General features: G+C 41.4%; 1 protein-coding gene across 1 annotated transcript in view; it reads left to right on the top strand.

Annotated features, from left to right (window-relative positions):
- FBN2 (fibrillin 2) overlaps positions 1-27,051 on the top strand; it is a 242,827-nt gene that overhangs the window by 122,783 nt on the left and 92,993 nt on the right. Inside the window, exons 20-26 of the mRNA XM_037901659.2 lie at positions 4,250-4,369; positions 9,814-9,951; positions 12,983-13,033; positions 13,592-13,717; positions 20,726-20,953; positions 22,749-22,874; positions 25,488-25,616. Coding sequence (XP_037757587.1) covers positions 4,250-4,369; positions 9,814-9,951; positions 12,983-13,033; positions 13,592-13,717; positions 20,726-20,953; positions 22,749-22,874; positions 25,488-25,616 — 918 coding nt within the window. The remainder of the gene's footprint in view (positions 1-4,249; positions 4,370-9,813; positions 9,952-12,982; positions 13,034-13,591; positions 13,718-20,725; positions 20,954-22,748; positions 22,875-25,487; positions 25,617-27,051) is intronic.

The raw sequence follows: 27,051 nt of genomic DNA, 5'->3' as shown, positions 1-27,051 counted from the left end.
CCAGAGCCTGGAATGGAACCCAAGATTCCTGAATCTCACTATTGCTCTGCTGCCAGCAAATATCTGTGTAACCCTCTGGAAGCTTATGTGTATCATTCCTCACTAGTGCTAGTCCATTTAGAGGATGGCAACCTACTATTACCATCAGTTACTTCTCTAGTGCAAATGGCAGAGGTTTGTGTGCTGGATCTAAAGCAGGGGAGGGCAAACTATAGCCCGTGGGCTGGATCTGGCCTGTCAGGGCTTTCCATCTGGCTCTGCCTACCCTGGCCCCATACCGCTCCCGGAAGTGGCCGGCACCGTGTCCCTGCAGCCCCTGGGGTTTGGGCAGCGGGGCAGAGGGCTCGGCGCACTGACCTCACCTGCAGGTACCACCCCCCAGAGCTCCTGATGGCCAGGAACGGGGAACTGCGGCCAATGGGAGCTTGAGAGTGGTACCCACAGGCGAGGGCAGCATGCGGCAGAGCTGCCTGTTCCCCTCCTCCCCCCCAGGAGCCACTGCTGGACATGCTGTCCACTTCCGGGAGCGGTGCGGGCCAGGGCAGGCAGGGAGCCTGCCTTAGCCCTGCTGCACACCGCTGCCACCCCGGAGCTGCTTGAGGTACGCGTGCACCCGTACCCCAACCCCCTGCCTTGAGCCCCCCGCCACACGCCTCCTGCACCCCAATCCCCTGCCCTGTCGCACCCTGCACCCTTCCTGCACCCCAACCCTCTGCCCTGAGCCCTCCTTGCACTCCGCATCCCCTCCTGCACCCCAACCCTCTGCCCTGAGCCCCTTGCCGCACCCCTCACCTCTCCTACCACCCCAACCTCCTGCCCTGAGCCTCCTTCCCTCCCTCACCTGAAACCCTGCCCCAGCCATACATTCATGGTCCTGCATAAAATTTCCCCACCCAGATGTGGCCCTCAGGCCAAAAAGTTTGCCCACCCCTGACATAAAGGTTCCAAATTTGCTGATGATCTGTGTGGGTATCAATATTATTGCAGATGAAGGAATTTGTTTTTTCAATTTACTTTTTTAAAAACCTAGGAAGTTGCACACAAAAAATATGTTAAAAGAACATTATTAAGGTTGCAAAGTCACTCAGAGGCTAGGAAATACTAGAATTAAGGTTCCTGTGCAACCTTAATTCATCCCGGTGTAGTGCACATGCCTTATACAGTCACATACTACATATAGGTTGCATACTTTTTTTCAACAAGACCTCTGCCTCTTTCAGTGCACAGTATGGACCTACTCTAGGGATGAATCAGGTTGTTTAGAGAATGAGACTGTTGTCTATAGGAGCCCTGCTTCATTTGTTGCAGAAGTTGGAAAGTGTGTCGTGAATGTGGAAGGCTATTGCAGGAAGAGGAAGGGGGGGTCTCGTTAAGGAAGCTGAATGCTTCCATGAAGAATTGGATTCTATCCCTGCCTCTGACATAGAGTTCTTGTGTGATGCTAGGCAAGTCACTTAAACCAAACTTCATGGGTGGTCACTAACTGCATGTTCCTTGGGTGCTGACTTCAGACCGTTAGTCTGGTTTGCAGAAGTTCTGAACACTTGCAGCTCACATCAGTGGGAGATGTGCTGTGAACATATAAAGTGCTCTATAATGCTAAATACTCTGAAAAATCAGGCCGTAGGCATCTCAAATTGAGCACCTACAATAAGTAGAAACTTTTCGCTTTATATGTCTGGGCACATCTACACTTCATTGTAAACCCGAGTCCGTGGGACCTGGGTTTGTGGACTCAGTGTTTCCAAGCCCACGCTTGAGCATCCACACTGCATTGTAAATCTGAGTTGATAGTTGCTGGACCCTCAGTCTCACAGTCATGCTAACGCGTCCGTACTGTACTATGCAGACCTAACTTGGGGCTGTGGCTTGACCTGTGTGCATACTGCAAAATGATGGGACTTGGATCCAAGTCTCAGTAGGACTCTGGGTCTGAACCCACCCCCTAGCAGGATCCTAGGACCTGGTCCTGAGTGCTTGCAGACTGATTTGTGAGTGGACAAAAAAAGGACTTGGGTTCAGACCTGAGTCAGAGTCCAGGTTTAGTGTGCAATGTAGACATGCCCTCTGTGCCTCAGTTTTCTAGCTATAAAAGGAGGGTAATAATGTCATCTTTTATCTCACGAGGGTGTTGTGAAAGTAAATTAATTAATATTTGTTGAAGCATTGAGATACTCGAGTGGTGAACACCATAGGAAAAACCCATGAGGAAATTAATGATTCACTCTTCAGAGCAGGGTTTGAATAGTGTGCAGTAAATAAGATGCAGGGCTACATACCTGCACAGCAAGAATAAAACAAAATATTGAATAGCTGTTCGTCAAGTGGGCGCTATCCATCCTGGTGCACTGAATGAGGCAGGGTTCCTGGGGAACAAAATAGCATGTGATCATGTAATTAAAGACTGTATCAACAGTGAACAGTGTGCACAACCAGTATACACAAGTGCGGCAAATTAATGTTGCACAGGAAACCTTAATTCTGGCATTTTCTAACTTTAGAGTGCTTGTCTATGCAACCTTAATATCTTCAAGGTTGATCTAATAAATCAATATCTATTGAATGTGTGTGTGTGTGTGTAATATACATATATGCCTGTGTAGTATACTATATTAATAGCAAAAAAGAAGACTGCTCTGTTTCTCCTAGTAGTCCTTTGAAAGGGAGAAGCTACATGTCCTCACACAGTTGAGATACCCTCATCTCCCTATTTGTTTTTTCAGTTTTAAAGAATGCATAGCCATTGAAAGCAAGGTTCGCAGAAGTACCATTACATGCAGGTTGTCCAAAGTTAGTTCTATCTTGGGACTCATTTAGCAGGTGTTGAATATTTAAGATATCTCCTGTATCACTCTGTGATCTGCCTCCATCAAATTCCTTGTTCCTGCTAGTCATATGGGAACAAGAATATTGAATTTATTCTCAAAAGCAGCTGCTCTGTATACTAACATAAAGCATTCTCACTATTCAAAAACAATTCATATCAAGGGCAAGTCTTGATCACTTTATTTAGTTGAACAGTCCCGTTAAGTAAAGAGAGTGGGTTTTGTCCCTAAGTACAGTATGATTTGGGAGGACGGAGAGAGAAATCAGTTTCTTAAAGGTTTCAGATTTCTAGATGTGCTCCATCATTTTAATAACACAGGTGATTCAGTGAATAGTTTAAATTCATCATTGTTCTTATGACCTCAGAAGCCCATAAACAGATAAATGTGTAGAGAAATGAAGAGTTGATATGGCATACTACACCAAATAGAAAATGAAACCTTTTGTACTACTTCTATAAAATAAGTGGAATAGTTGGTTTTCCCTTGAAAATCAGCCATTGGTACGTTTCCTGTTTCCAATGCTTACCTCTGTCCTTTATTTAATTTTTAATTAATTTGTGTCAGGCTGTTTTAGGTTTATGGGCTTGGCATTACTGTCACTATTTGAGAACATAAGCATGGACCCAAACTGTTTAATTCCTGACCCAGGACAGGAACTATCTGTTAGGATTATGATGTCTGATTTGATTTAGGATCCAAATCTAAAACAAAATTGGTGAACTTCAAAAAGACATAATTGGTGGTTGTTAGGAAGAGTTTGCTGGTGTGTTTTTTTTTAATTTAAAAATTAATTTAACTTTTTTAAAAAGGCTAATGCTGACAGCAGGAGTCTTATTCTTACATGTGGACAGGCTTAAAAAAAATCCATGTGGGTGAAAGTGAGAAGGAGAGTAGCTGGAGTGGAATACTATATAGAGTATTACAGTTTGTCTTCTTTCTTGAGCACTTTCCAGGACTATGGAATTGCAGCCAGCATTGTAATACTTTGATTCTGACAAGGTTTTCTTAATTCTTCCAAAGCCTCATGGAGCCTAGAAGACAGAAACAATAAGGCCTTTGTTTGTGCACAGCGTGTTGTGCCTGGGAATGCACTGCTTTCCATGGAAAAAGGGTTTTGATTTCTCACAGGACAATTGTAAATTATTCTGGAAAATGTTTTAGTCCAAATTCTTGGAAGTTTCTGTCCTTGTAAGAAAGCGTTAATTAAATAACACTTACAAAATATGCAAATACTCCTTTACATATGCACATACATACACAGTGCTTGCCCCAGCATACTCTGTACCTCATCAAATAAAATAAAAAAGCCAGATTTACCAGACATTCTGGCATATTGTGGTTCATGGCTTCATTTATACAGCACAATATTTTCCAGAAATGCATGGCTGTCCTAATGGTACCTTTTTCCTTCTGGATTATAGATATAAATGAATGTGAAATCAGCCCGTGTGTCAACAGTGCCTGCAGGAACAATCTTGGTTCTTTCAATTGTGAGTGTTCACCTGGCAGTAAACTGGATTCTACTGGATTGATTTGCATTGGTGAGTGTATAGATAGTTTTATTGTTATTAACACAAAGGGAATCGATTACACTGATTAAAGAAACTGAGAAATAAACAAGAGAGTCCTGGTAATTTGTACTTGGTAGTAGACTAGCATATCTGACTGTGAGGCATTTTGGATTTACTTTCTGAATAACATTGCTCAAATCCAGACCAGTTTGCCTGTTTCCATCGGAGCAGGGGATACTAACATAACAATTTCATTGATACTATTTCACCTACACAGGTACCGGCTGCTATGGTCCATGCATTTTATGATTGGTGAGGATCAGTGGGGAGGTTTTAGGTCCATTATTGACAGATATTGTTGTTGCTTCTCTCCAAGAGAGCTAGATGTCAGTTTAGCCAATGGGTGGTTAGTCTGTTGCTTATACAGCCATAATTAAATGTTGTTGGCCTTCCCAATTACTGCACTGCCTCACACCTTCCTTTTTTGGTAAAGGATATTAAGTAGGACATGTCAAGACAGTTCTGGATTCATCTGGAACACTCTTCCTGGATCTTTGTCTATCCGGTAACAGATATTGCTATGGTTTGGGGATAAAGTATGTATCATATTAATATCCGTGATTGATGAGCTCCAGGTAATGGAAAAAAAGTCAAGTGTCATTAATTTTGTTAGATTTAGCGGCAGCCTTTGAGATGGTTGATCGCAAGGTGTCATTCGCATAGCTGCAGAATCTGGCTTTGGGGATATTCACCAATGGCTCTGTTCCTACTTTTCTGAAAGGTCTGAAATCATGGTGTTTGGCAGACCCTCATCCACCTCAAGTGCCCACAAGCTTCCATTTTGTCACCCCACTTGTGCAATATTTATTTGAGGCCAGTAGGGGATCTTGTGAGAGGAGCTGAGCTGGAGTCCCAGTGGTGTTAGGATGACACAAAGCTCTAAGTCTCCAATTTGTTTGATCCTGATATAGCAGTTTCCTTGCCTTTCCAGTGCCTAGCTAAGATTGGAACCTGGATGAGAAAGATTTGTCACACACTCAGTCCAGAAAAGACAGAGATGATACTGGTTAGCAGGGAGAAGGAATTTAAGGAATTGAGAAGAGTTTATTATGATCGTTCCTCTGATGGGTTGGTGTGTCCACCTCTTAACCTTAGATTGCAAACCTTTTTGGTATCTTTGGACCCTGGACTTCTTAGATTCCCAGGTAGCAGAAGTGGCTGCATTTTGGGCCGGGAGGAGGGGGCGCACCTGTGGTTAGCTAAGAGGTTGTGTTCATTCCTTCATGTGAACCTCACCGCACTCATCTATGCGTTTTGTCTGATTATTTTTTAAGCTTTCTCATGTTTCCAGATGCAACACTGATGTGAAATAATTAAGGGCCAATACTTATATTGATTTGGACCTTACTACAGAAGTAGTCCTGTTGATTTGTTTAGTATTATTTGGATAGTGAAGTCTGCTTAGCTTCAGTAATTGTGGCAGAAACTGGCCCTAAAGTGAACAGAAGACATTGTTTGGAAAATGAAAACAGATAAACATTGGTAGGAGGAGCCAGATATGGTTTAAACAATATATACATACATTCAATATATTAATAACTTAACCTGAAAGTGAGCATAATGGACCCAATGATGAAGTCCTCAAACAGGTAAAACTTCAACTGACTTTGATCTGGGTTCTGTCTGTATCAGGATTTAGACATTTATGTAACGATTAGAGTGTTTATGTAGGAGCAAAAGGGGTTTGGAGGCAGAGCAAAATTGACAAGTATGGATTTACAAAATTAGGGCCTAATCCTATAATTTTTAGCCAGGCAAAATTGCCATTGGCTTCAGTGGTGTTGCAAGAAAGGCAATTTGACCTTGGTTATTCCTGTGTAAGGATTACAGGATATAGCTCTTTTATTCTGAAAAAAAAACTTGATAAATGCTCTTGTCAAATATAAGTAGGCTTGAAAGGATTAGATTTTTGTAAACGTCTTGTAGATTTCAGTAAATGTCTGTAAACATCGATTTAACCCTACACACACAAACCAATGAAAAAATATTTCCACTGATGATGATCGAAATTTACAGACAGGCAAAATAAAACTGCTGCCTGAGAACGTTAGAGTTTGATTTTAAGGATACTTTGTATATTTTTGACATCTGCTGTTGACAATTTGTGTATTAATTGTTGTAATGCTTTAACTTTTTGAATCTCAGCATCTGTCATTAAATAATTGTCTGACCCCCACACCTGTGAAATTTCCTGCAAATATGGAAATTGATAAAAACTGAAAAAATGCTTAAAATCAATATTATCTGTCAAAAATTCTGCCAAACCTAAATAGATGCAGTTTCAAAAACAAATAGGCTAATGAAACAACTTTTCCCCCTGACCTCATGCCTACAATGAAAGGCCTGGGTCCTGAATGTACCAATACTCTCTTGCCCCATTGTTCTTTGCTGTGTGCGCCTGTCAGCTTTGACACTAATGCAGGGGTGGGCCAACTTTTTGGCCTGAGGGCCGCATCAGGTTTCTGAAATTGTATGGAGGGCCAGTTAGGGGAGGCTGTGCCTCCCCAAACAGCCAGGCATGGCCCGGCCCCCGCCCCCATCCGACCTCCCTGCTTCTTGCCCCCGACGTCCTCCCCGCACCCCCGGGACTCCTGCCTCATCCAACACCCACTGTTCCCTGACGGCCTCCTGGGGACCCCTGCCCCATCCGCCCCATCCACCCTCCTGCTCTTGGTCCCCTGACCACCCCCGGATCCCCTGCCCCTAACTGCCCCCCGCCACCCCATCCAACTCACCCCCCTTCCTGACTGTCCCCCGGAACCCCTACCCCATCTGACCGCCCCTGGACCCCTCGCCCCGAATTGCCCCCTGCCCCTAACTGCCCCCTACCACCCCATTCAACCCCCCCTCCTTCGTGACTGCCCCCCCGGGACGTCTGCCCCATCCACCCCCCGTCCCCTGACTGCCCCCCGCCACCCCATTCAACCCCTCCTCTCCTTCCTGACTGCCCCCCCGGGAGCCCTGCCCCCATTCAACGCCCGTTCCCTGCCATCTGACCGCCCTGACCCCTGTCGACGCCCCTGACTACCCCCCGAACTCCTCTGCCCTCTATCCAACCCCCCACTGCTCCCTGCTCCCTTACCGCGCTGCCTGGAGCACCGGTGGCTGGCAGCGCGGCTGCACCAGGACAGGCAGCCGTGCCGCGCAGCACAGAGCACCGGGTCAGGCTGCGCTCTGCAGTCCCACCGCCCAGAAATGCTTCTCTGATATGACATAATGTGAAAGTGTATTGATAGAGTGAAAAAGAGACTCTAATGAGACTAAAATAAATAGACAAATACAGATATGTTAGCATGATACTGATCTCACACCAATTTTATTTTGGTGCTACCCCTGATTTATGCCGATATCAGAGATCAGAATCAGTCCTTATGACATGAGTGATCTGAGGGGTTTTTCTTTTTTTCTTTCCCTAATGATTAAGGATAAGATGAAGTCACAGAAGCCATGGATTCTGTGACTCTCAGAGCCCTCTGTGATATTTTCCGCTCTGGGCAACGGGGCTGGAGCTGTCAGCCCATGGGCCAGAGCTCCCAGCCACTATAGGCGGCGGGGGCACCCAAAGCTGTCAGCTGCTGCAGGCAGTGCGCGCCCCAGAGCTCAGAGCCCCAGGGCTGTAGCAGAGGCCCCAGAGCTGTCAGCTGCCACGGCAGCGGGTGCTGGACCCCCCTGCCTCCCGCACCAGGGCTAGGGCTCTCATGACCCCACTCAGGGCTCAGGCTTCAGTTGTCTCCCTGCCAGAACCCCGGCCCTCTGATGATTTTTAGTAAAAGTCAGACAGGTCACGAGCTTCCGTGAATTTTTGTTTATTGCTTACGACCTATCTATGACTTTCCCTAAAAATAGCCATGAGAAAATCTTAACCTTACTAATGATGATAGAAGTTATTTAAAATGTAATTGTTACACACCACATGGCATTTAAGTGAAAGTGTACAACAGTTGTGTTAGAATAATGCTAACGATATAGTACCAAAGCTAATTTTATTGTTTTAGTGTACCACTCCCAATGTATGCCAGACTGAAGCACTGTTGCTGAATTTCGCTATCACCCTAGAATGAATGGGTCCAGTTTATCTGTTCTGTGGAGAGGGGACTTTGGTCTCTAAAGGATGGCAGTTCTGCAGCTATCATAAACACTGTGTTTTAAAAAGCTGCTTTTACTCACTGGTTCATTTTACTTTCACATTAATAGTATTCCCAAATGAATGTATCCAGGGAGGACAGTTTTGTAAATGGAGTTGTCAGTCACCTACTGAGAAAGGAGAGTAGTTTTTTTTTTCAAGATGGTATACTTGACTGGTGGTATAAATGCTACATTACCATTTTGAGAAATGTACACACAATAGGGATACTGTCATTTGTTCTCTTTGAAATAACTTTCTGTGCACTTCTGAGTTATGGTTTGTGAAATTCTGACACCAGTCAACCGTAGTGCACAAAGCAGTAGGCTGCCATCTGCCTGTAGCATGGATATTTATTTATTTCAAGTTAGAATCAAAGAGATGCGAGTGGCCGAAAGAATGCTTTGATGCTGGGTAATAAATAACTTTCTCACCAGAAAAAAAGTCACAGTGACTACCCTTTGTAAATTTTGTCTCTGCAAGAGAGATTGTGTAAAATAAAGGAAATTAACTCATAGGCTGAAATAAGATAAGACTAGCAGGTTTTGGCTGGAAGATCCAGATGCAGCTGATATGAGGAAAATCACCTGCTAGCTGTATAATTTAAATCATTTTGATGATAGCAGTTTCTCAGATATCCCACTAGAACAGTATTTGCTGGAGGAGTTCTGCCTACAGTGGACAAAGGGATGCAAAATGCTTCTGATAGTGCTACTAGAAACAAATCTACACAAAATTACTCTAAGGCAATCTCTTCTACACCTTTTAAAGGGCATGGCCTCCAGCTGTTAATAGGCATGACAGGGTGAAGGACCCTGACTCCATTTTCCCCCTCTGGGGTGTCGTCATTGGCAGCTCTAACAATACCGCACAACTTTGTGTTCTGGGAGCACAACAGTGGGTGAAATCCTGGTCCTATTAAAGTCAATGGCAAAATCCCATTGTCTTCAGTAGGGCCAGGATTTACTTTGATTTTAAATGGATATAGGAAACATCAGAATCTGGTCTATAACATTTTATTTATGCCTACCCTTTTGAATATTTAAATCGTATTTGTGCTAAGAAAAATAATCTTATGACATAAGTTAACATCCTCTAACCATAGATATATTAAAGATGAATATTGGAGCATAGCGGTGTAGAGAGAAATAAAAATACAGCTTAGTTCAGAGAAAAGTAGAAGAAATTGAATAACTCTTCCTTTTTGATAAATGTTCTTTCACCTTAAACAGATTTGAAAATAAAGTCTTTTTTTGGTTAACAGCTCCCATTCTTTTCTAATCCACTGCAGATAGTCTGAAAGGAACGTGCTGGCTGAACATCCAAGACAGTCGTTGTGAAGTAAACATTAATGGTGCTACACTGAAATCAGAATGTTGTGCTACTTTAGGAGCTGCTTGGGGCAGCCCTTGCGAGCGATGTGAACTAGGTATGGTTCTAGGCTGTAATGTCTTCCAGCTTTCAGGGGGAAGGATAGATGTATCACTGGGTAAAATAATGGTGTCTCAATTGAATCATCTTTCTCATCAGAGTATTTTCAGTAGAAGAATAATAAAATGAGAACAGTTGGTTAGTGTAACTTTTAACCCTCACTGTGTGAAACCCTTTGTAAACCATGAAGCCCGCCCGTAAATTACATTTTTAATTGATTTCTACAAGGATGAGTTTTCATTCTCCCCACAGCGTGCCTGTGTGTGGGCAAGGTGAAGGTAGCAAAGAAGAGAAATATCTAGTGAAAAATCTGTATTCCTTCGGTTTCTTGAAGGGTCCAAAAATGCAGGTATTTAAAAACAAGCAACCTTTGTACTGACACTATTGCTGCTTTATACAGGGTTGTTTTAGCCATCTTGGTCCCAGGATGTTAGAGAGATGAAGTATGTACGGTAATATCCTTTTTTGGACCAACTTCTTTTGGTCATAGAGACATACTTTCGAGCTTACACAGAGCTCTTCTTCAGATCTGCGAAACTAACTCAAACTAAGTTAAATACAAGGTGGAACATATTGTTGAGCATAAGTAGTTAACCATTCAGGGTGAAGTAGCTTGCTAACACCCCTCCAATCATGGATGGGGTGGGGAGGGGGGAGGCGGGTTGTTAGTGGATTATAGATTGTTATAATCAAGTGTGTCTATTCCGTCTGTGATTCCACTTCGTGAAGTGTTCCCCCATGGCTGATATGGTGTTTTTGCCTTTTAGCATTTTCCAGTGAGAGTTCATTTGAGAATGTACTGAGTGGTTTTTGCCTTGGTTCCCTTGTTTGAATATCTTGGGAAACATGTATAAGGTTCTTGGGGTGGGTTCTTGGGGGATGAGTTTGTAGAGTTTCTCTTGGAGTTGTTTGGGGGAGGATTTGATGATATCCTTAAATTCCTGGTTAAATTGTGGTGTGGGATCTTCTCTGAATTCTTTATAGTAGGTGGTGTCAGAGAGTAGTCCATTAGCCTTGTTAATACAGTCATCGTGGTTGAGGAACCCAGGGACACCCACCATATCTGGCCACAGTAATCTTACTGAAGGAATATTGGGACTCATAGAAACCATCTTCAAACCACTCAACAGACAAAGGGCCAGTTTCCTCCAGGACACAACTGACTTTCTCCACAAACTCCACAACATTAACAACCTCCCTCAGAACACCATCCTTGCCACCATGAATCACCTCCCTCCCTGCACCAACATCCCTCAGAATGATGGCATCGCTGGCTGCCTCAAATGTTTACACGACAATGGAAAACTCTTAGATAGCCAGTGCAAACACATCGCCAAACTCATCCATTTCATCCTCACCCAGAACGATTTTACATTCGACAAAAAACACTTTTGGCCAAACCATGGGAACAGCCATGGGTACTCGGATGGCTCCGCAATATGCCAACTTCTTCGTGTGCTGCCTTGAAGAAGAATTTTTGGACAAATGCACCATGCAACTACTGATATCGTTGAGATGCATCAATAATATTTTCATCCTCATTTCCACCACAGCTTCAACAGCCACCACCCATCCATTGAACTCTCTCTAGAACTCTTCCACAGAAGCATCAGCTTCCTGGACACAACAATCAGCTTCAACAATGGAACCCTGCAGACAACTACATACAAGAAACCCACATACACACCACAACATCTGTTTATCTAAAACCAGGCAGTCAGATACCACAGAATATGTTCCGAGAAAGTCAGGGATATACACCTTAACATACTCCAAACCACCTTCACCAAGGACACTCCACCAGAGAAGTAGACTGCATCATGGAGCAGGCCACCCAAATACCCTGAGGGAACCTACTTCAATACAGAAATAAAACCCTCTCTGACCACGCACTCCTAGTTGTCACTTACTACCCACACTGGAACCCATATGGGGTAGCATCAAACAATTACAACCCATACTTAATGAGGACCCAATCCTGAAATAAATCTTTCCTGAACCCCCTCTTTTGGCCTTGAAATAATTCTCCCAACCTTTCCATGCTCATCATCAGAAACAAGCTCCCCACAGACAGGACACACCAACTCAAAGCAGTACCAGATCCTGACAGAACAACAAATGCAAAAGTGGAGGACATATCTCCACTGCTACAATGATCAACACCTCCCTCAACACACCTCTCAAGATCAATGGGTACAACACATGCCTATCACAACATGCAATGTACCTCATTCAGTACACAAAATGCTCCAATGACAACTATGAGGGTGAAACCAGACAACCATTACGCTGCCCCCCGACCTTTTCCCCCTTATGACTGGAGGGGTGTTCATGGACTATTTCACCTTGAATGGTCCCTTGAAATGTGTGTTAGTGACTTATGCTAAACAATCTGTTCCACCTTGTGTTTAGCTGTGACACTCTGAATATGTCTACACTGCAATTAGACACCCAGGGCTGGCTCATGCTAGCTGACTCAGGCTCATAGGGCTCAAGCTAAGGGGCTGCTTAATTGCAGTGTCGATGTTCAAGCTCAGGCTGCAGCCCAAGGCAGTGACCTTTCCATCTTACAGGGCTCTACAGCTCTCCCACCTTGTTTCTCTACTATTGCTGCTTGCAAAATAGCATAATTTCTAAATCTCAGAGCTTAATATCCTCTGGGACTGGAGATTGAAAGCAGGAATATTGTCTGAGCTCCCGATGTGTGAAAAAGGAAGGATCACAGCAGTTGCTCTAAGGAGCAGGACAAATGGGAAAGAGACAGAATTAATTTATATGCCCTTGCATCATTAAGCTAGTCATGCCACTCGCTATTGAGACAACATCAGGGCATTTCTGCTCTTTCTTTTTAAATGGGCCCTTAATACTAAGAATATGCCACTGTTCCACTTTGTTAGGCCCTTATAAATTTGAGGGGGGAAAATTTGTATAAATTTGAGGGGGGAAAAGGTCACAACATTTCAGATTATGATTAACTATTAAAGTCGTATAATTCTGAAAATAATTGTTCCTTTTTTTTTTGTTTCCAGATGCAGCTTGCCCAAGAGGATTTGCCAGAGTTAAGGGAGTTACCTGTGAAGGTGAAGTAATTCTTTCTTACTCAGGAGTGGCACACTTTATCCGGTTTAAAAAAAAAAGAAAAAGAGGATTCATTACATTACATCCCTGTTGGAGAAGTTAACCAAATTGACATTTGGTGGCTGCCATTACAGTCAATGGTGACTGTTGGAAAGTGTTGCCTTATCCTAAGGTATTGGAGAAGCAAAGGAAATCAAGGAAATCTCTGTTCGGATGATACAGAGCAGATGGAAACTTGATGGGTCCAGCACCCTCGGTTTCCCCCTAAATAAACAGAATCTCTGTTACTTTATCCACCCTCACTCCCAGCACAGGAGACCTTTCCACAAAAAAGGAAATATGGCTAGGGGTGTGTTTATACCATGGTGATTCACAGGTGTTGGAACAGCCCCCAGGAGGCTGCCAGGTGTAAGAAAGAACAGTCTTCAGATCCTAGTATTGTATAACTGAAAATGTTTTGATTGCCGTGACATAACTTTAAATCCTCAATAAGGCTGTAGCTACCTTAATAAATTAAGAATGCAAATTTAAACTTCTTTTTATGCTTCATTTCACATCAGATGTAAATGAGTGTGATGTTTTCCCTGGTGTTTGTACCAATGGACGTTGTGTTAACAGCAGAGGATCATTTCACTGTGAATGTCCAGAAGGCCTGACACTGGATGGAACAGGTCGAGTGTGTTTAGGTAAAAACATGGTCACCTCTTACTGTTCCTTAGCTCTGTGACTGACTTCTCATGTTCTTTGCACAGTTTAAAATAGTCCTATAGTTTCTGGAATGCACTGTTCCTTGAAAGGTATTTTTTTTAAGTTCATGTTTATATTTTAATTTATGTCTGTTTAATACTCAACACTTCCGCCAGCTTAGGGAGGTCTATATAAGAGGTGCTAAAGATAGACATCTGGTTTAGGGCTTGTTTTCACTGCAGTGTTTGCTCAAGGTCTAGCTTGAGTGTTGCCTCTACCCTGACTCCCTTGCACACACAAAAATCGCTCAGATGAAGAGGAGTTTTAAACTTGAGCTAGCTGGCCCGTCATAGGGTATGGGTTGAAGCTTGATTATTGCTGATGCTCATGCTAGGAATGCAGTTGGGATGCAGCAGCTCTGTGCTGCTAATCCAAACACTCTGTGCTGCTCAAGTGTTGTTTTGCGGTATGGCTGCTCTCACTTGAGGTAGGCTTATCTGAAAGGAGATGGCTTGTCTTTACTGCAGTGTTAGATCAAGTTTTTAGATTTCAGCATTTAGTCAACAGAAGAAACTGACACTCTGACACAGAAAAGAAGACCTTTAGGTATCAAAAAATGTAAACCTCTGTGCTTTAAAAAATTAACCAGTTGAAGTTGTATTATTCATTGCTTCTGTTAACCCCTTCTTTCCTGAATTAGTTGCAAAGCATATCACACATGTGGCTCACAGGGGCTAAGGAACTCATGTTCAAGCATAGTAGTTACAGAGAAATCAGCACATTGTTCTTCCTTGTGGCTCAGAAGGAAATACTAAATACTAAATACTTAATACTAATACTGTAGTATGTATTAAACTACACTAAGTTTAATACATACTACAGCTATTGTAGGCATGTGATTTTCCTAATCAATGAGTCAGTGTTAACATTACATTTTATAGTTTTCTAATGGCCAAATCTTGAACCTGTTAGCAAATCCTATGGGATAGGACTTTGTCCCCTAGAATTGCAAAAGTGATGGGACATATAATTTTTATCCGCAGTCCAGAAGTAGGGCATGGCACACCCTTGCAGAAAGGCCATAGCTTATACTTCTGGATTAGGGGAAGAACAGTGAACTGATCTGTCCCTGCCTCATGTGCAGTGTGATACACATAGAGCCACACTGTTTTAGGCCACCTGGACCTTCTGGAAGATTATCAGTTTCTATCTGGAAATTTAGGTTCAGAAAGCATCATTCTGCTTTTGGCAGAATATGTTTTCAGTGCTCAGTAATCTGCACTGCCTGGCTGTCTGTTTCCAGGTGGAGTGTAAGGTAATGATTTGACCTATAATGTCCTAAAAGTCTTGGGACCTGCCTACCTGAGAGACAGCCTCTCTCTGTCCAGGTCATATTACCACAGTTATGATCAGAAAAAGCCTTTGATCTTGATTCTCCCCATTGTAAAAGATAGGGTCTGCTTGCAAAGCATTCTCTGTAAAGGACCCTTTCCTTTGGAATGCTCTGTCTCCCAAGGTCTGAAATAGTGTTCATATGTTGACATTCTTGGCATGCTGTGAAGCCCATCTGTTTTCAGGATGTTGATGAAGGGCTGAGAAGAGGCAGTTGAAGGTGGGATTTGCTTGGTGGGGGTTTTAGTCTGTACTGGTCATGTGAATGATGCGGTCTAAAGATGTAGGAGATGGGGTGTGCTGCTTTGGTTAATTTTTACTTTATATCTCCTTTATTATCATTATTGTTTTTAAATGTCTGTCCATGGTGCACAGAGCTTTCAATGTGCTCCATTTGGTGTGGAGTTTATATAAGACTGACATCTAAAAAAATAAATATAGAAACTCTTTAGAACTCTACCATAAGGAAAGGGGCCTATACCCATATCTCATCATGGTGAGTTGTAGAGACTTACTGCAGCAATTCCAAACGCTACGAGGGGAGTTCCTGGACACAAGGGTCTCTGTAGCTTTTGTATACTTTTGGTCCTGATTGCATACGTATGCCTCAGGGTGCTGTATTAAAAACAGAGATAGTATCAGGAGTTGGATGTGAAATCTGAAGTTGTTCCAGTAGAAATGAGAATATTTTTCAATGGATAGAAAAGGAACATTTTTTTCCATTAGAGAACCTGCATTTTACATAACCGAGAAGCTATAAAACCTGCATTCATATGCCCCAAACTCTTGTATCATATTAAATAAGACTTTTACCTTGTAATTTAAATGGACATTTATTGGCAAAAGCTTGGCAAAATACAGTAATGGACTTAGGTGATTTGTGATTAAGTACATGTTTAAATTAAAAGTCTGAAACATTTTCATGCCACACTCTTCACCTCTGTCCAACAGCTGTGAGCGTCACACTGCTGCTTGCAAATTCCCTGTTTGGAAATGGAACGGGACCAGTGGATGCAGATGGGGAAACTGGCAGCCAAAGAACTGTGCACTTTGTATAGATTCTGGAGTTTGTATGGCGTTAGTGGAGTTAATGCAGTTCTGGTGGCTGAAGTATGAAGAGCAACATTTTGACTATTTTCTAAGAAAGGAAAATTATTTTTTAAACTGAGCATTTTGTAGAAACCAGCTGATTTTTCTTTTTGGATTTTTGGCTTAGAGTGAAAAATGCATTTAGTTAAAAATTGAAATCAGGTTTCTGGCAGGTACCAGGAAAAATAATTTAAAATTAATTATTTCATTTCAATTTTTAGAATGTCTCAGCATGGATGACTGTGGCTTTCTAAGAGATTGTCCAAAGTGACATGCTCCAGTAGTTTTAAATTGTCCTAGTTTTTCAGCCACTTTCAAATTTGTGAGCTTATAATGCTTTTTGGAAGGCTCTACAGCTTTATTGTTATAGCCTTACATTTGTACTTTCTGAACATTTCTCCTAGGGAACTCACATTCAGTTGGGAGGTAAGACAACCAGAATGTTGTTATAGCAGCTCAAAACATATTGAATACATTTAAAAATGTAATATCCAAAGAGAGAGAGAGAGAGAGAGAGAGAATTAGAAACAACATCCCATTTGGGAGTGGAGGTGGGGGACTTAATTAAGAAGGAAAATTCCACTTGTCAAGTCCAGGAAACAACAAAATAAACCTGTGCTGGGCAAGTCAATGGACTCAGGCAAGAGAAGTTTTCCTTAAAATTATTCCAGTATGGTACATTGGGGTATTGACTTGCCTTGGAGGCTGTGGACTGTTGATGAGGGTATAACAAGCCGGCTTACAGTTTCTGTTACCAGGTTTAGGGGGGTTTTCTTCATAGAATGATATTTCCTCTGATATAGTGAACTTGAGAGAATATATATTTTATATGTATGCTTACTCTTAGTTTAATTTTTGTTTGTTTAGGGAGCTCCACATCCACTCTGGTCATTTATATAGGTTCCTGCTGGGGAGCTGAGCTCTTTTGAAAATCTGGCCCTTAAAGCTTGATTTTTTACAGGACATGTGTAGAATGGTTACATGTATAATAAGCTCAAGGACAGGGAGGGGACTGCAGTATTAATGGGAGCACTAATGCTCAGCTGCTTTGTCACTCCTACATAGAAGCAGATGTAAGACTAGAGTGAGAAGTGCACTGCTAATCTTCTCATTAACTGGATAAGCAGTACATTTAAGATGTCTCTGACATGCCCATGCCCTATACCCAATCCATTTTTATCACAGTAAGAGGTCAGCAGCAAAAGCTTTTGAGACTTATTTTCAGTCATTTTAGAGGACTCTGCCTAGTGTTTAACCACACTTGCACCTATGTGTCCTCTTCACTCAGGCTTGAAAGTGCAACCCACCTTGCACTCCCTGCTCTGCATCACACCTGGATTTGCAGGATCAAGGCCTTCATATTTTCCTTTACTTTAAGAGCAGTTGCCATGCTTCAAGGAATTCCCCTCCACCCCCCATTAAAGACTGAAGTTGAGCAAGATGGCAATCCTGTTCATTCTGTGTTAGCTGTAGTTCTATTTATGCTATTACTTAGCAGCAGCTGATATGAATCAGTAATTTGCTTTTCAGGGGGAGAAGGGGAGTTGAAGATAATGTAGAGTATCTAAAGGTGAGGAATTGTTGGAGTGGGATTTGAGCTTTTGCATTGCCGGTAGTAGTTTATAGTGGATTATATGTTGCACTTTAGTAATTAATTCTGGGCATTAATTCTATTGTATCTTTAAGTTATTTTCAGTTATAGCATGTGGCTTGGTGCTCTTTTTTTAGCATGTGTATATAAAAATCAAAGCTTTGATAAGAACTCAGATATGCATATAGTGAATGTTAATGTATCAAAGAAAAAGGAACTAACTCAAAATCTAATCTAGCAAATATGTTTGTTTCTGGTATGGACTTCCATTTTCCCATATTTGTTTGCTCACAGAAAATCAGGATGTGTGTGTGTGTGTAATTGGCATCTTTATGTAGTTTTGTACAGTAGGTGTGGCTTAGACTTTATTCCATGCTTGGTAATGTTATTTCCAGCATCTGTAGGAAAGGTTACAAGGAGCAGTGTGATGCTTACAATTGGTGGATGGAGGTGAGAACTGATAGGAGGGACTTTGATTTTAAAACAATATATATTACAACTTTATCTTAAGTCCACCACTTCATTTTGCCAGGGTTTAACCAATAAATGCCAGTTTAAATTACATGGCATAAATCTTCTGTTAGACTACCTAGGCAATTTGGGCCACATGAGACATTCCTGAAGTAAGTTTACTTGCTGCAAACTGCTTAATGTACTACAGTGGTTTTAATGAAAGCAAGTATGTATTAGCAATGTGGTCGCTCGGTCGCATGAGCAGAAAATAATTATACATCTTGAGGGGGCATGGAAACCATGAGGATTACATTTCCAGTTCTTACATTTGTGCTGTAAATTGTTTTAAATCAAGATGCATATACAGGAAATTTACACAGGAAATTTATATTATTTTGAAGGATTTGCATGGAAAATATATCTATAACTCATCTGTGTCATTTTTAGCTCTTCCATCTTCCCTCATCAGTCCTTCATTTCCCCTGTTGAGCATTAAAAAAGCCAGACAATGCTTATTAAAACCTAATTCCTGGTCTAGTCTGTCATATGACCGATTCATACAACATATTTTGTTTTGGAGCTGTAGATTGGTTTTCTCTCCATATCAACAGTGCTCTTTGTATCCTAGTCTGAGTTGTGTTACTTACACAGTGCATTTGTCTTCATGTTTTTCCTTGCACACTGTAACTGTCCCCCTTTTCTGTAGAATACACCGTTTCTTAAGGTCTAATCTAATTCCCATTGATGTAAGTGAGTATCTTTCCATTAACTGAAGTCAGTGACAAAAGTTCTGTTGGCCTGAATGGGCATAGGAGCAGGCCCTTAGTACTTACACTATTCTGCAGTTGCTAAATCTTACACTGGTACTGGCAGAGTTCTGGAATGCTAACAGAGCATTGTCACAGATTTGTCCATCAGGTTTCAATCTGGATGTTTAGAAAAGTAAATCTGGGAGGAATCCGAACTGGAAAGGGAAATCTATAAAATTAAATGCAGGATTATGAGTTCAGAAGAGTCAACCAGACCCTTTTTGCTCTGTTGAAAAAAATAAAGATGTAGGTTAATAACAAACTTTGGAATGTGCTGTTACGTATTTTCTTGAAACTTCTATAACTCAATGCAGAGATTTGATAAGCCCCCTGCCGTGCCCTTTGGGCTTATACAGCTAGCCAGATACCTCTAGGAAATGGGTATTTCCAGTATGCTTGGAATCAGTACGTATATGTGGATGTCTTGGTGATGACGAATCTTTCACTAAACTTCTGAACAATATCATAGAGGCTTACAGTAGCGTGTTTTCAACATTTCTATTACGAACACTATTTGTCAGGTATTCATGACTTGGACTTAAAAGTTCCCCTCCAGGCTAGAAATGACCATTTAGCGGCTTAGCTATAAAATGCATTTTTTGTATTGATTTAATCCTTTAAATTAAACAACTTCCTTAAAAAAAATTTGAGTTATTTCTTGGCATGATGAAAAAATGCATAAGAAATTTGTGAAAAGAGTGAGACATTCTGACATGCTTTACTGGGAGATTTTTGGCATGTTTGGTGTGTATAACACTGTGCAGCTTATTTTTAATGGGTGAAACAGGTAAGCTTGGAAAAACGTACACGTGCACTTTCTGTCTTAAAACACGCACATACACACACAACTACATATGTAAATTAGAGATGTAATGCTTCTCTAGATAGTACAGTATGCAGATGTGGATTTTGTAGGTCCAATTGGTGTATGTACCTTTTTGGTAGATCCACCCATTTGGATACACATTAGAAAATTTGTCCCTAAATGTGACCCTAAATGTGAACTTACATTAAAGTATTCTAGGGTTTTGTTTTGGGGGTTTTTTTTGTTACTACTTTGAGCTGTTAACACAAGGTCAACAAAAACCAGCAGAACCTGCACCAAATTTTGCTTAAACCTGTATCTAAAATCTTCTGAATTCTTCATGTTATTAATCCAATATCACCAATTTTAAAGAATAGCTGATTTTTACTATATATGCCATACCATATTTATAAATTAGAGTATCTTTGAACTATGAATAAATATACTTCTGCTTCCTACCAAATACACACAAACAATCAACGGAGCACATTCATGTCATGGCAACACTATACCTTGATGTTGTAATAATGCAAAGGTCATAACATTTGCATTGAAACCTTGTGATCTGCACCTCTCTTTCTGGAGATACTTTTACTCAGTGTGAAACAATACAAATCTAGAAATCCATCAATAATGTAACATTAGCAACAGTACGTATGCATCTGTGTAGTTCGTATGATGGAATATCAAGCACGCATGTTGGTGTCTCAAGCACAGATCTGATCTTGTACTCTCTCTCCCTAGAGCTATAAAAGGCTGAACATCATGCATGCATAATTCAAAAATAACTGTTTATAGAAAATTCATTAAATTTAGCACGGTTACTCTGTAACATGGTATAATTGCCTTTGTTGTATGAAATGTGCAGATATTCGCATGGAGCAATGCTACCTGAAGTGGGATGAAGATGAGTGCATTCAGTCTGTACCGGGCAAGTTTCGTATGGATGCCTGCTGCTGTGCTGTTGGTGCTGCTTGGGGCTCAGACTGTGAGGAATGTCCTAAGCCTGGCACCAAAGAATATGAGGCTTTATGCCCTAGGGGACCTGGCTTTTCCAACAGGGGAGATGTTCTAACTGGCAGGCCATTTTATAAAGGTAAAATCCATACTTCGCTGCACATAGCTTACTGGAGTTGAAAGTGGGTGTTATTTGTATCTGTCAGTTCTTAAAGGGAAAACACCAAGGTTTGTATGATTAGAGATGTTATCAATTAAAATTAAATTAATTAAAATTAAATTAAAATTAAAACATAACAAATATTAGTTCAGATAGTCATCTCCTTTCCCTCCATATGTGGAATGTGTTTTGTGGCAGCATTCTGGATATACTGGAGTGGGGGTAAGATGAGAGTCTGGGAAGCCAAGTCAAGGCAAGAGATTAGGACATAGTCATGGTTCTTGAGCATGTGAGTGGAGAGGGATGGATATGTTTTGGAGATGATGATGTAGAGGAAAAACCTGCAGGATTGAGCAACAGCATCCATTTTGGATGAGAAGGAAAAAAGTGGCTGAGATGATACTGAAGCTGAATATTCTGGTTAGAGAAGATAGTGAAGACAGTACCAGCAGTGATAGAGAAAGGAAGGAGAAGGCCACTGCCCTTCCCCTCTGCATGCTGCCTAAGTGGCTCTTGCTTCATTCTCAGACTGAGAGGGTTGGAAACTGCCTGAGGAGCTGGAGGTGAGATATTTATTGATGCCCGAGTGGGCCTGGGTTGTGGAAGGAGAACTGTGGATTGTTACATTCTTGGAAGGTATATGTGTGGCCAGAAGTGGGGTTAGGGGGGATGGAGGTGACAGGTAAAAGAGGACAGAAACACCAGTTTCTCCGTCCCACAGAAAATTAAAGACTTTAAGTAATAAGGATATTCTCACCTTTTCTATCCTGATTTCATTTTTATGGTGAGATCATTCTGAAATATTTTTGAACAAGCAAAGCCTTTGTCATGAAAAAAAACATATTGTTTGGAGGAACTTCAACATTTTGTCATTATGCATAACCATTCATCAGTTCTGATATTTAATTGTTACTGTCCTTACTCAGGTAAAACTATTAAATTCAGTGGAAGTTAGCCTGAACAAGGATTAAGCACTAGTATTTTGTCCAGGATTTAGCTCTGCTTTTCTGTGCCTATTGTTTTCTCTTGTACTTGTACCAGCACTTTCCTCTGCACATACTGATGTCTCCAGGCTACAGTTTTGTTCCATAAAATGGATGCTTCTCAGTTAAGGGTATTCATCCAGTAGAATGGTACCTATAAGTAATGTATAGTGCTCATCAGAATGTGTTTAGGGCCTGAGTGGCTCTTGTGTGTACACAAAGAGCCTCTTTTATAAGCCCTGTGGAAGGTCTGTTACAATTGCAGTCCCTGTGCTATGGAGAATGTGAGGACTGCTCGCTCCATACATTGCAAGGGACTATTTTGCCCCAAAGAGGAGTGAAAGTATGGGACTATACCCCCCGCCACTCCACTGTACTAGTCTGCAAAGCTGCTAAAAAGTCCTCATTTGCTCTGGGAATCTCGGAAAGAGTTTCAGGGAGCCACAAACTTTCTCACCAAGTTACAACTGGGCTGGCATGGCTCCTCACTGCTTCTTTCTCAGGCTGTGTTTTATAGGCACAGTTTATTGCACAGGGTTTCCTCATTCCCTTTCCTGCTTTGTTTTGAATTCACAACCTCACAGTGGTAGCTGAAGTTCAGTTTCTAAAAAAGAATGACTTTCAGCAGCAGGAATGAAGCGACAATGTCTTACACACTGCCAGGTTTATTTTGTGGGATAACAAAATGGTGTTCAGTATACACTGTGTAGAAATGAATGGGAAATTACCACTCTTGACACAGTTTCCCTGTTAATCATTTAAATGTTCTGTTTTATTTTTTTTCTTCATAGATATTAATGAATGTAAAGTGTTCCCTGGTATGTGCAGGAATGGCAAATGCAGGAACACAATTGGAAGTTTCAAGTGTAGATGTAACAGCGGGTTTGCTTTAGATATGGAGGAAAGAAACTGTACAGGTAAGTCTTACGTTTTCCCCGGTGTTTAAAGGAAGCTGCATCCATTTTGCTCACTATCCAGACCTTGCAGGTCTTGGGAGTTTTCCGCTAGTAAGAAAGGCAAAATTCGGCTGTTAGTGTGAACCTCTTGAGCTTCTCTCTCAGTGAGGGATTCTCTAATAATTGTGTCTTCTGATTTATTCTCATACACCAAAACTTTGTTAAATTACTGTTAAAGTTGCTTGAGTCAAACTCCTTGAAATGAAATCACTAAAATTCAAGAAAATCTCCAGTTAAGGCAATATTAACCTCCCTTACCACCTAGGCATCATAATACCAGGTGGACTCAGAGACTCCTTACTTCCACCACAAACTCACTTTCATTTGCAAAATGCAACCACTCAAAATGCTTATGTCCAGTTCCTTACAGTCATGCTCACATATGACATCAGGCATGATACTGACAGACATGTAGTATGTATTATTGGTACTTAAAAAAATCTGAAGTCAGAGTTAAGCTAGTAAGCTTGTGTGATTGAGGACCTGGATGTGTGCATTGTGAGGGATTGGAAATGAAAGTGGTTTTATTCTGGAGCTCAGGAATCTCTGTGTGTGTGTATTTGCATTGTTTGATGTGTGTGTAGTAAGGCACGTGAGGTTGGTCTGGATGTTAACGTTCCCTTTCCTGGTGTTTTCCTTGGTTTTCCAGTGATTGTATTTTTAAGTTAATGAGAGGTCAGAGAACATTTTTTCACAAAAGTTTTTTTTTCCCCACTTTTTCACTGACATTTTTTTCAGATGAACATTTTCTTTCTGACCAGCTCTAGACTTAATGATCTTTTAATGTGTGTTTGTGTTTTAAATTACTAACAAAATGGGATTAGTGTGCAAAATCTGCAGGAGGCCAACCGTGCAATGACATGAGAGGCCCACTGCAGTGAATTTCTGTCTTGCAGACTTCTGCATGTCTGTATGTGGTATATGAATTACTGTTGTGTTGCACAAAGGGGAGCGAGAAGGAATGAAATGGAGGAAAAAGGGAGAGGATTTTATCCATGGTGGAAGTGTAAAAAATGTGTGAAGTGTTCAAAGATTCCCTCTTCTCTCTGTCTCCCCATGTCCCTCCTCATCCCTGCCTCCCCAGCTCCATGTGTGTGTCTGCCTCCTGCAACTCCCCTATAAACACTTGAATTTGTGCATTCCTAGTTCTCTGAACCACCTATCCAGATACCTCCTCTCTACAGTTCCCTGACCACTTCCATACCTGATGCCCACAACCCCCATTGTGTCCCATATGCTCTATTCCCGTTTTCTTCACCCCGTCTTCCTTGGACCTCATGGAGATCTACACCAGTTCTCTGCTTCCCAATCCTCCACACTTCTCTGGGGCTCTTCCATTAATCAGTTCAATGTTTTCATCTATCTATAACCTTGTTTTCTGATTTCTCTTCCACTTGTAAACTTTTTATAATTTTCCATTGTTTTACACATTTTTACAGTATTTAAAAATCATTTTAAAAAGAGACTTCTGTATATAAAAATAATTAATGGGACCAAGGACTGAGGGTATAGTGGAAAGCACGAACCAGGGAGCCAGACTGGGTAGAAGGATTGGAGAATCGGGTGAGGAAGTAGGCTAATGAGAAAGGCAAGCAGTCTGGCCATTGGGCTGAGGAGTCAGTGAGGAGCATGTTGTTCAGCTGTGCTCCCCAGTCCTGCACATCCTGGTACCCTGCATCCGTCACCCTGTTGTATACCCTCTTCAGACCAACTCCTCAGCTGCCCACCTTGCTTCCCTGGCTCCTTACATGGAGCCCTTCCAATCCATTAATGCTTCCACCTTCGTTTTCGACAAATGTGCTGTGGTTCACTGGACCAAGTTGCATATTTAGACATGACTAATAAAGTACAGCAATCCAAAAGAGACATTAAACTGCAAATCTAAATGTGAAAGGAGTCATTTTAACTTCCTAACGTCTAAAGAAGTGAACCAATATACTTATAACTTTCTAGAAAATTAACTTTCTATCTAGGAGTAAGTGCTGTGAGTTTAGATATTCCTGATTTTGCTTACATAATATATGAAAGTAATCCCCATATTACTGTAAATCCAGGGCTTTGGAGCTGTGCTCCAGCTCCGCTCCATCTCCAGGCAAAAACCTGCAGCTCCACTGCTCTGGAGCTGCTCCGCGCTCCAGCTCTGGGCTCGGCTCCAAAGCCCTGTGTAAATCTCAATGCCTCTTTAGCTATGGAGTCAACTGACACCTCCATAATAATGACAATTCCAAGAGGGGTGATGATAATCAGAGCTTTTCTATAACTTTGCAATTCTTGGTATGGTGCCTATTGCATAAATAACCTCCCATCAAAAATATGATCCGAAAATGATACCTGATGGAAACCCACTTGTCACAAGGTTTCAGATCTAACTTAGATTCCTGAAGTCACCTTGTTCCAAATCTTCTAGGACTCAATTTATCACTGAATCATTCTTTTAAAATATTAAATGAAATATTTGAATGGCCATGTGTACACTTCAGATTTCACTGGCATGAGTCACTTCTCCATTTGCATGTAAAGCAGGATTCACTTTAAACTGTTTGATTTTTTTTCTCTTCATTTAATGTAAAATAGACATTGATGAGTGTCGTATCTCCCCGGACCTCTGTGGAAGTGGTACCTGTGTCAACACTCCAGGCAGCTTTGAATGTGAATGCTTCGAGGGCTATGAGAGTGGATTTATGATGATGAAGAATTGCATGGGTAAGCATTGTCAGAATGTATTGCAGTCCTTCCATTTACTATTTTGGAGCCTGATATTTTAAACAATGTGCACTAATGCACATTTAATTAGTATCCATAGTTACTGTGACTGCATGTATAAATCAGGTCTAACCATGCACAGATGTGCAGTTAACGGTACAAATACCTGTATTGTGCATGCAGTTATGGTAATTGTCTACATGAATTAGGTATACAATTCCCTGCACACATTTTTGCACATGCACATATTAAGGAATCATAGAAATATAAATCTGGAAGTGCCTTCATGAGGTCATCTAGTCCAGTACCCCACACTGAGGGAGGACCAAGTACCACTAGACCATCCCTGGCAGGTGTTTGTTTAAACTGTTCTTAAAAACCTCCAATGATGGGGTTCCACAATCTCCCTTAAAATTCTATTTCAGTGCTTAACTATCCATATAGTTAGAAAGTTTTTCCTAATATCTAACCTAAATCTCCCTTGCACCAGATTAAGACTGTTATTTCTTGGCCTACCTTCAGTGGACATAGGGAACTACTGATCACCATCCTCTTTATAACAGCCTTTAACATATTTGAAGACTGTTATCAGGTCCTCCCTCAGTCTTCTTTTCTCAAGACTAAACATGCTCAGTTTTTTAAATCTTTCCTCAGGTCAGGTTTTCTAAACATGTTATTAGTTTTGTTGCTCTTCTCTTGACTCTGTCCAATTGTCCACATCTTTCCCAAAGTGTGGTGCCTACAACTGGATACAGTACTCGAGCTGAGGCCTCAACAGTGCCTACTGGAGTGGAACAATTACCTCCCATGTCTTACTTACAACATTGCTTTTTAATTTTCCTGAGAATTATATTAGCCTTTTTCGCAATTGATTTTTATTTCCTAAGTGAAGTACTTTGCCCTTGTCTTTATTGAATTTCATCTTGCTGATTTCAGACCAATTCTCTAATTTGTCAAGGTTGTTTGAATTCTAATCCTGTCCTCCAATGTGCTTGCAACCCGTCCCAGTTTGATGTCATCTGCGGACTTATAAGCATACTCTCCCCTCCATTATCCAAGTCATTAATTAAAATATTGAATACTGGTGGACCAAGGACTGTCTCCTGTTGTACCTCACTAGATACATCCTCCCGGTTTGAGAGCAAACCATTGATAACTACTCTTTGAGTACAGTCTTTCAACCAGCTATGCACCCACCTTATGGTAATTTCATCTAGGCCACATTCCTGGAGTTTGCTTATGAGAATGTCATGGAGGATTGTGTCAAAAGCCTTACTAAAATCAAAATAGGCATCTACGGCTCCCCCCCCGCCCCCCATCCACTAGGCCAGTAACCCTGTCAAAGAAGAAAATTAGGTTGGTTTGGCATGATTTGTTCGTGACAAATCCATGCTGTCTATTACTTATTACCCTATTATCTTCTAGATGCTCACAA

The sequence above is a fragment of the Chelonia mydas genome, chromosome 5, assembly GCF_015237465.2.
Source record: "Chelonia mydas isolate rCheMyd1 chromosome 5, rCheMyd1.pri.v2, whole genome shotgun sequence".
NCBI classification, from domain to species: domain Eukaryota; kingdom Metazoa; phylum Chordata; order Testudines; family Cheloniidae; genus Chelonia; species Chelonia mydas.
The sequence above is the reverse complement of the archived record's forward strand: the minus strand, read 5'-3'. Positions and strand labels throughout refer to the sequence as shown.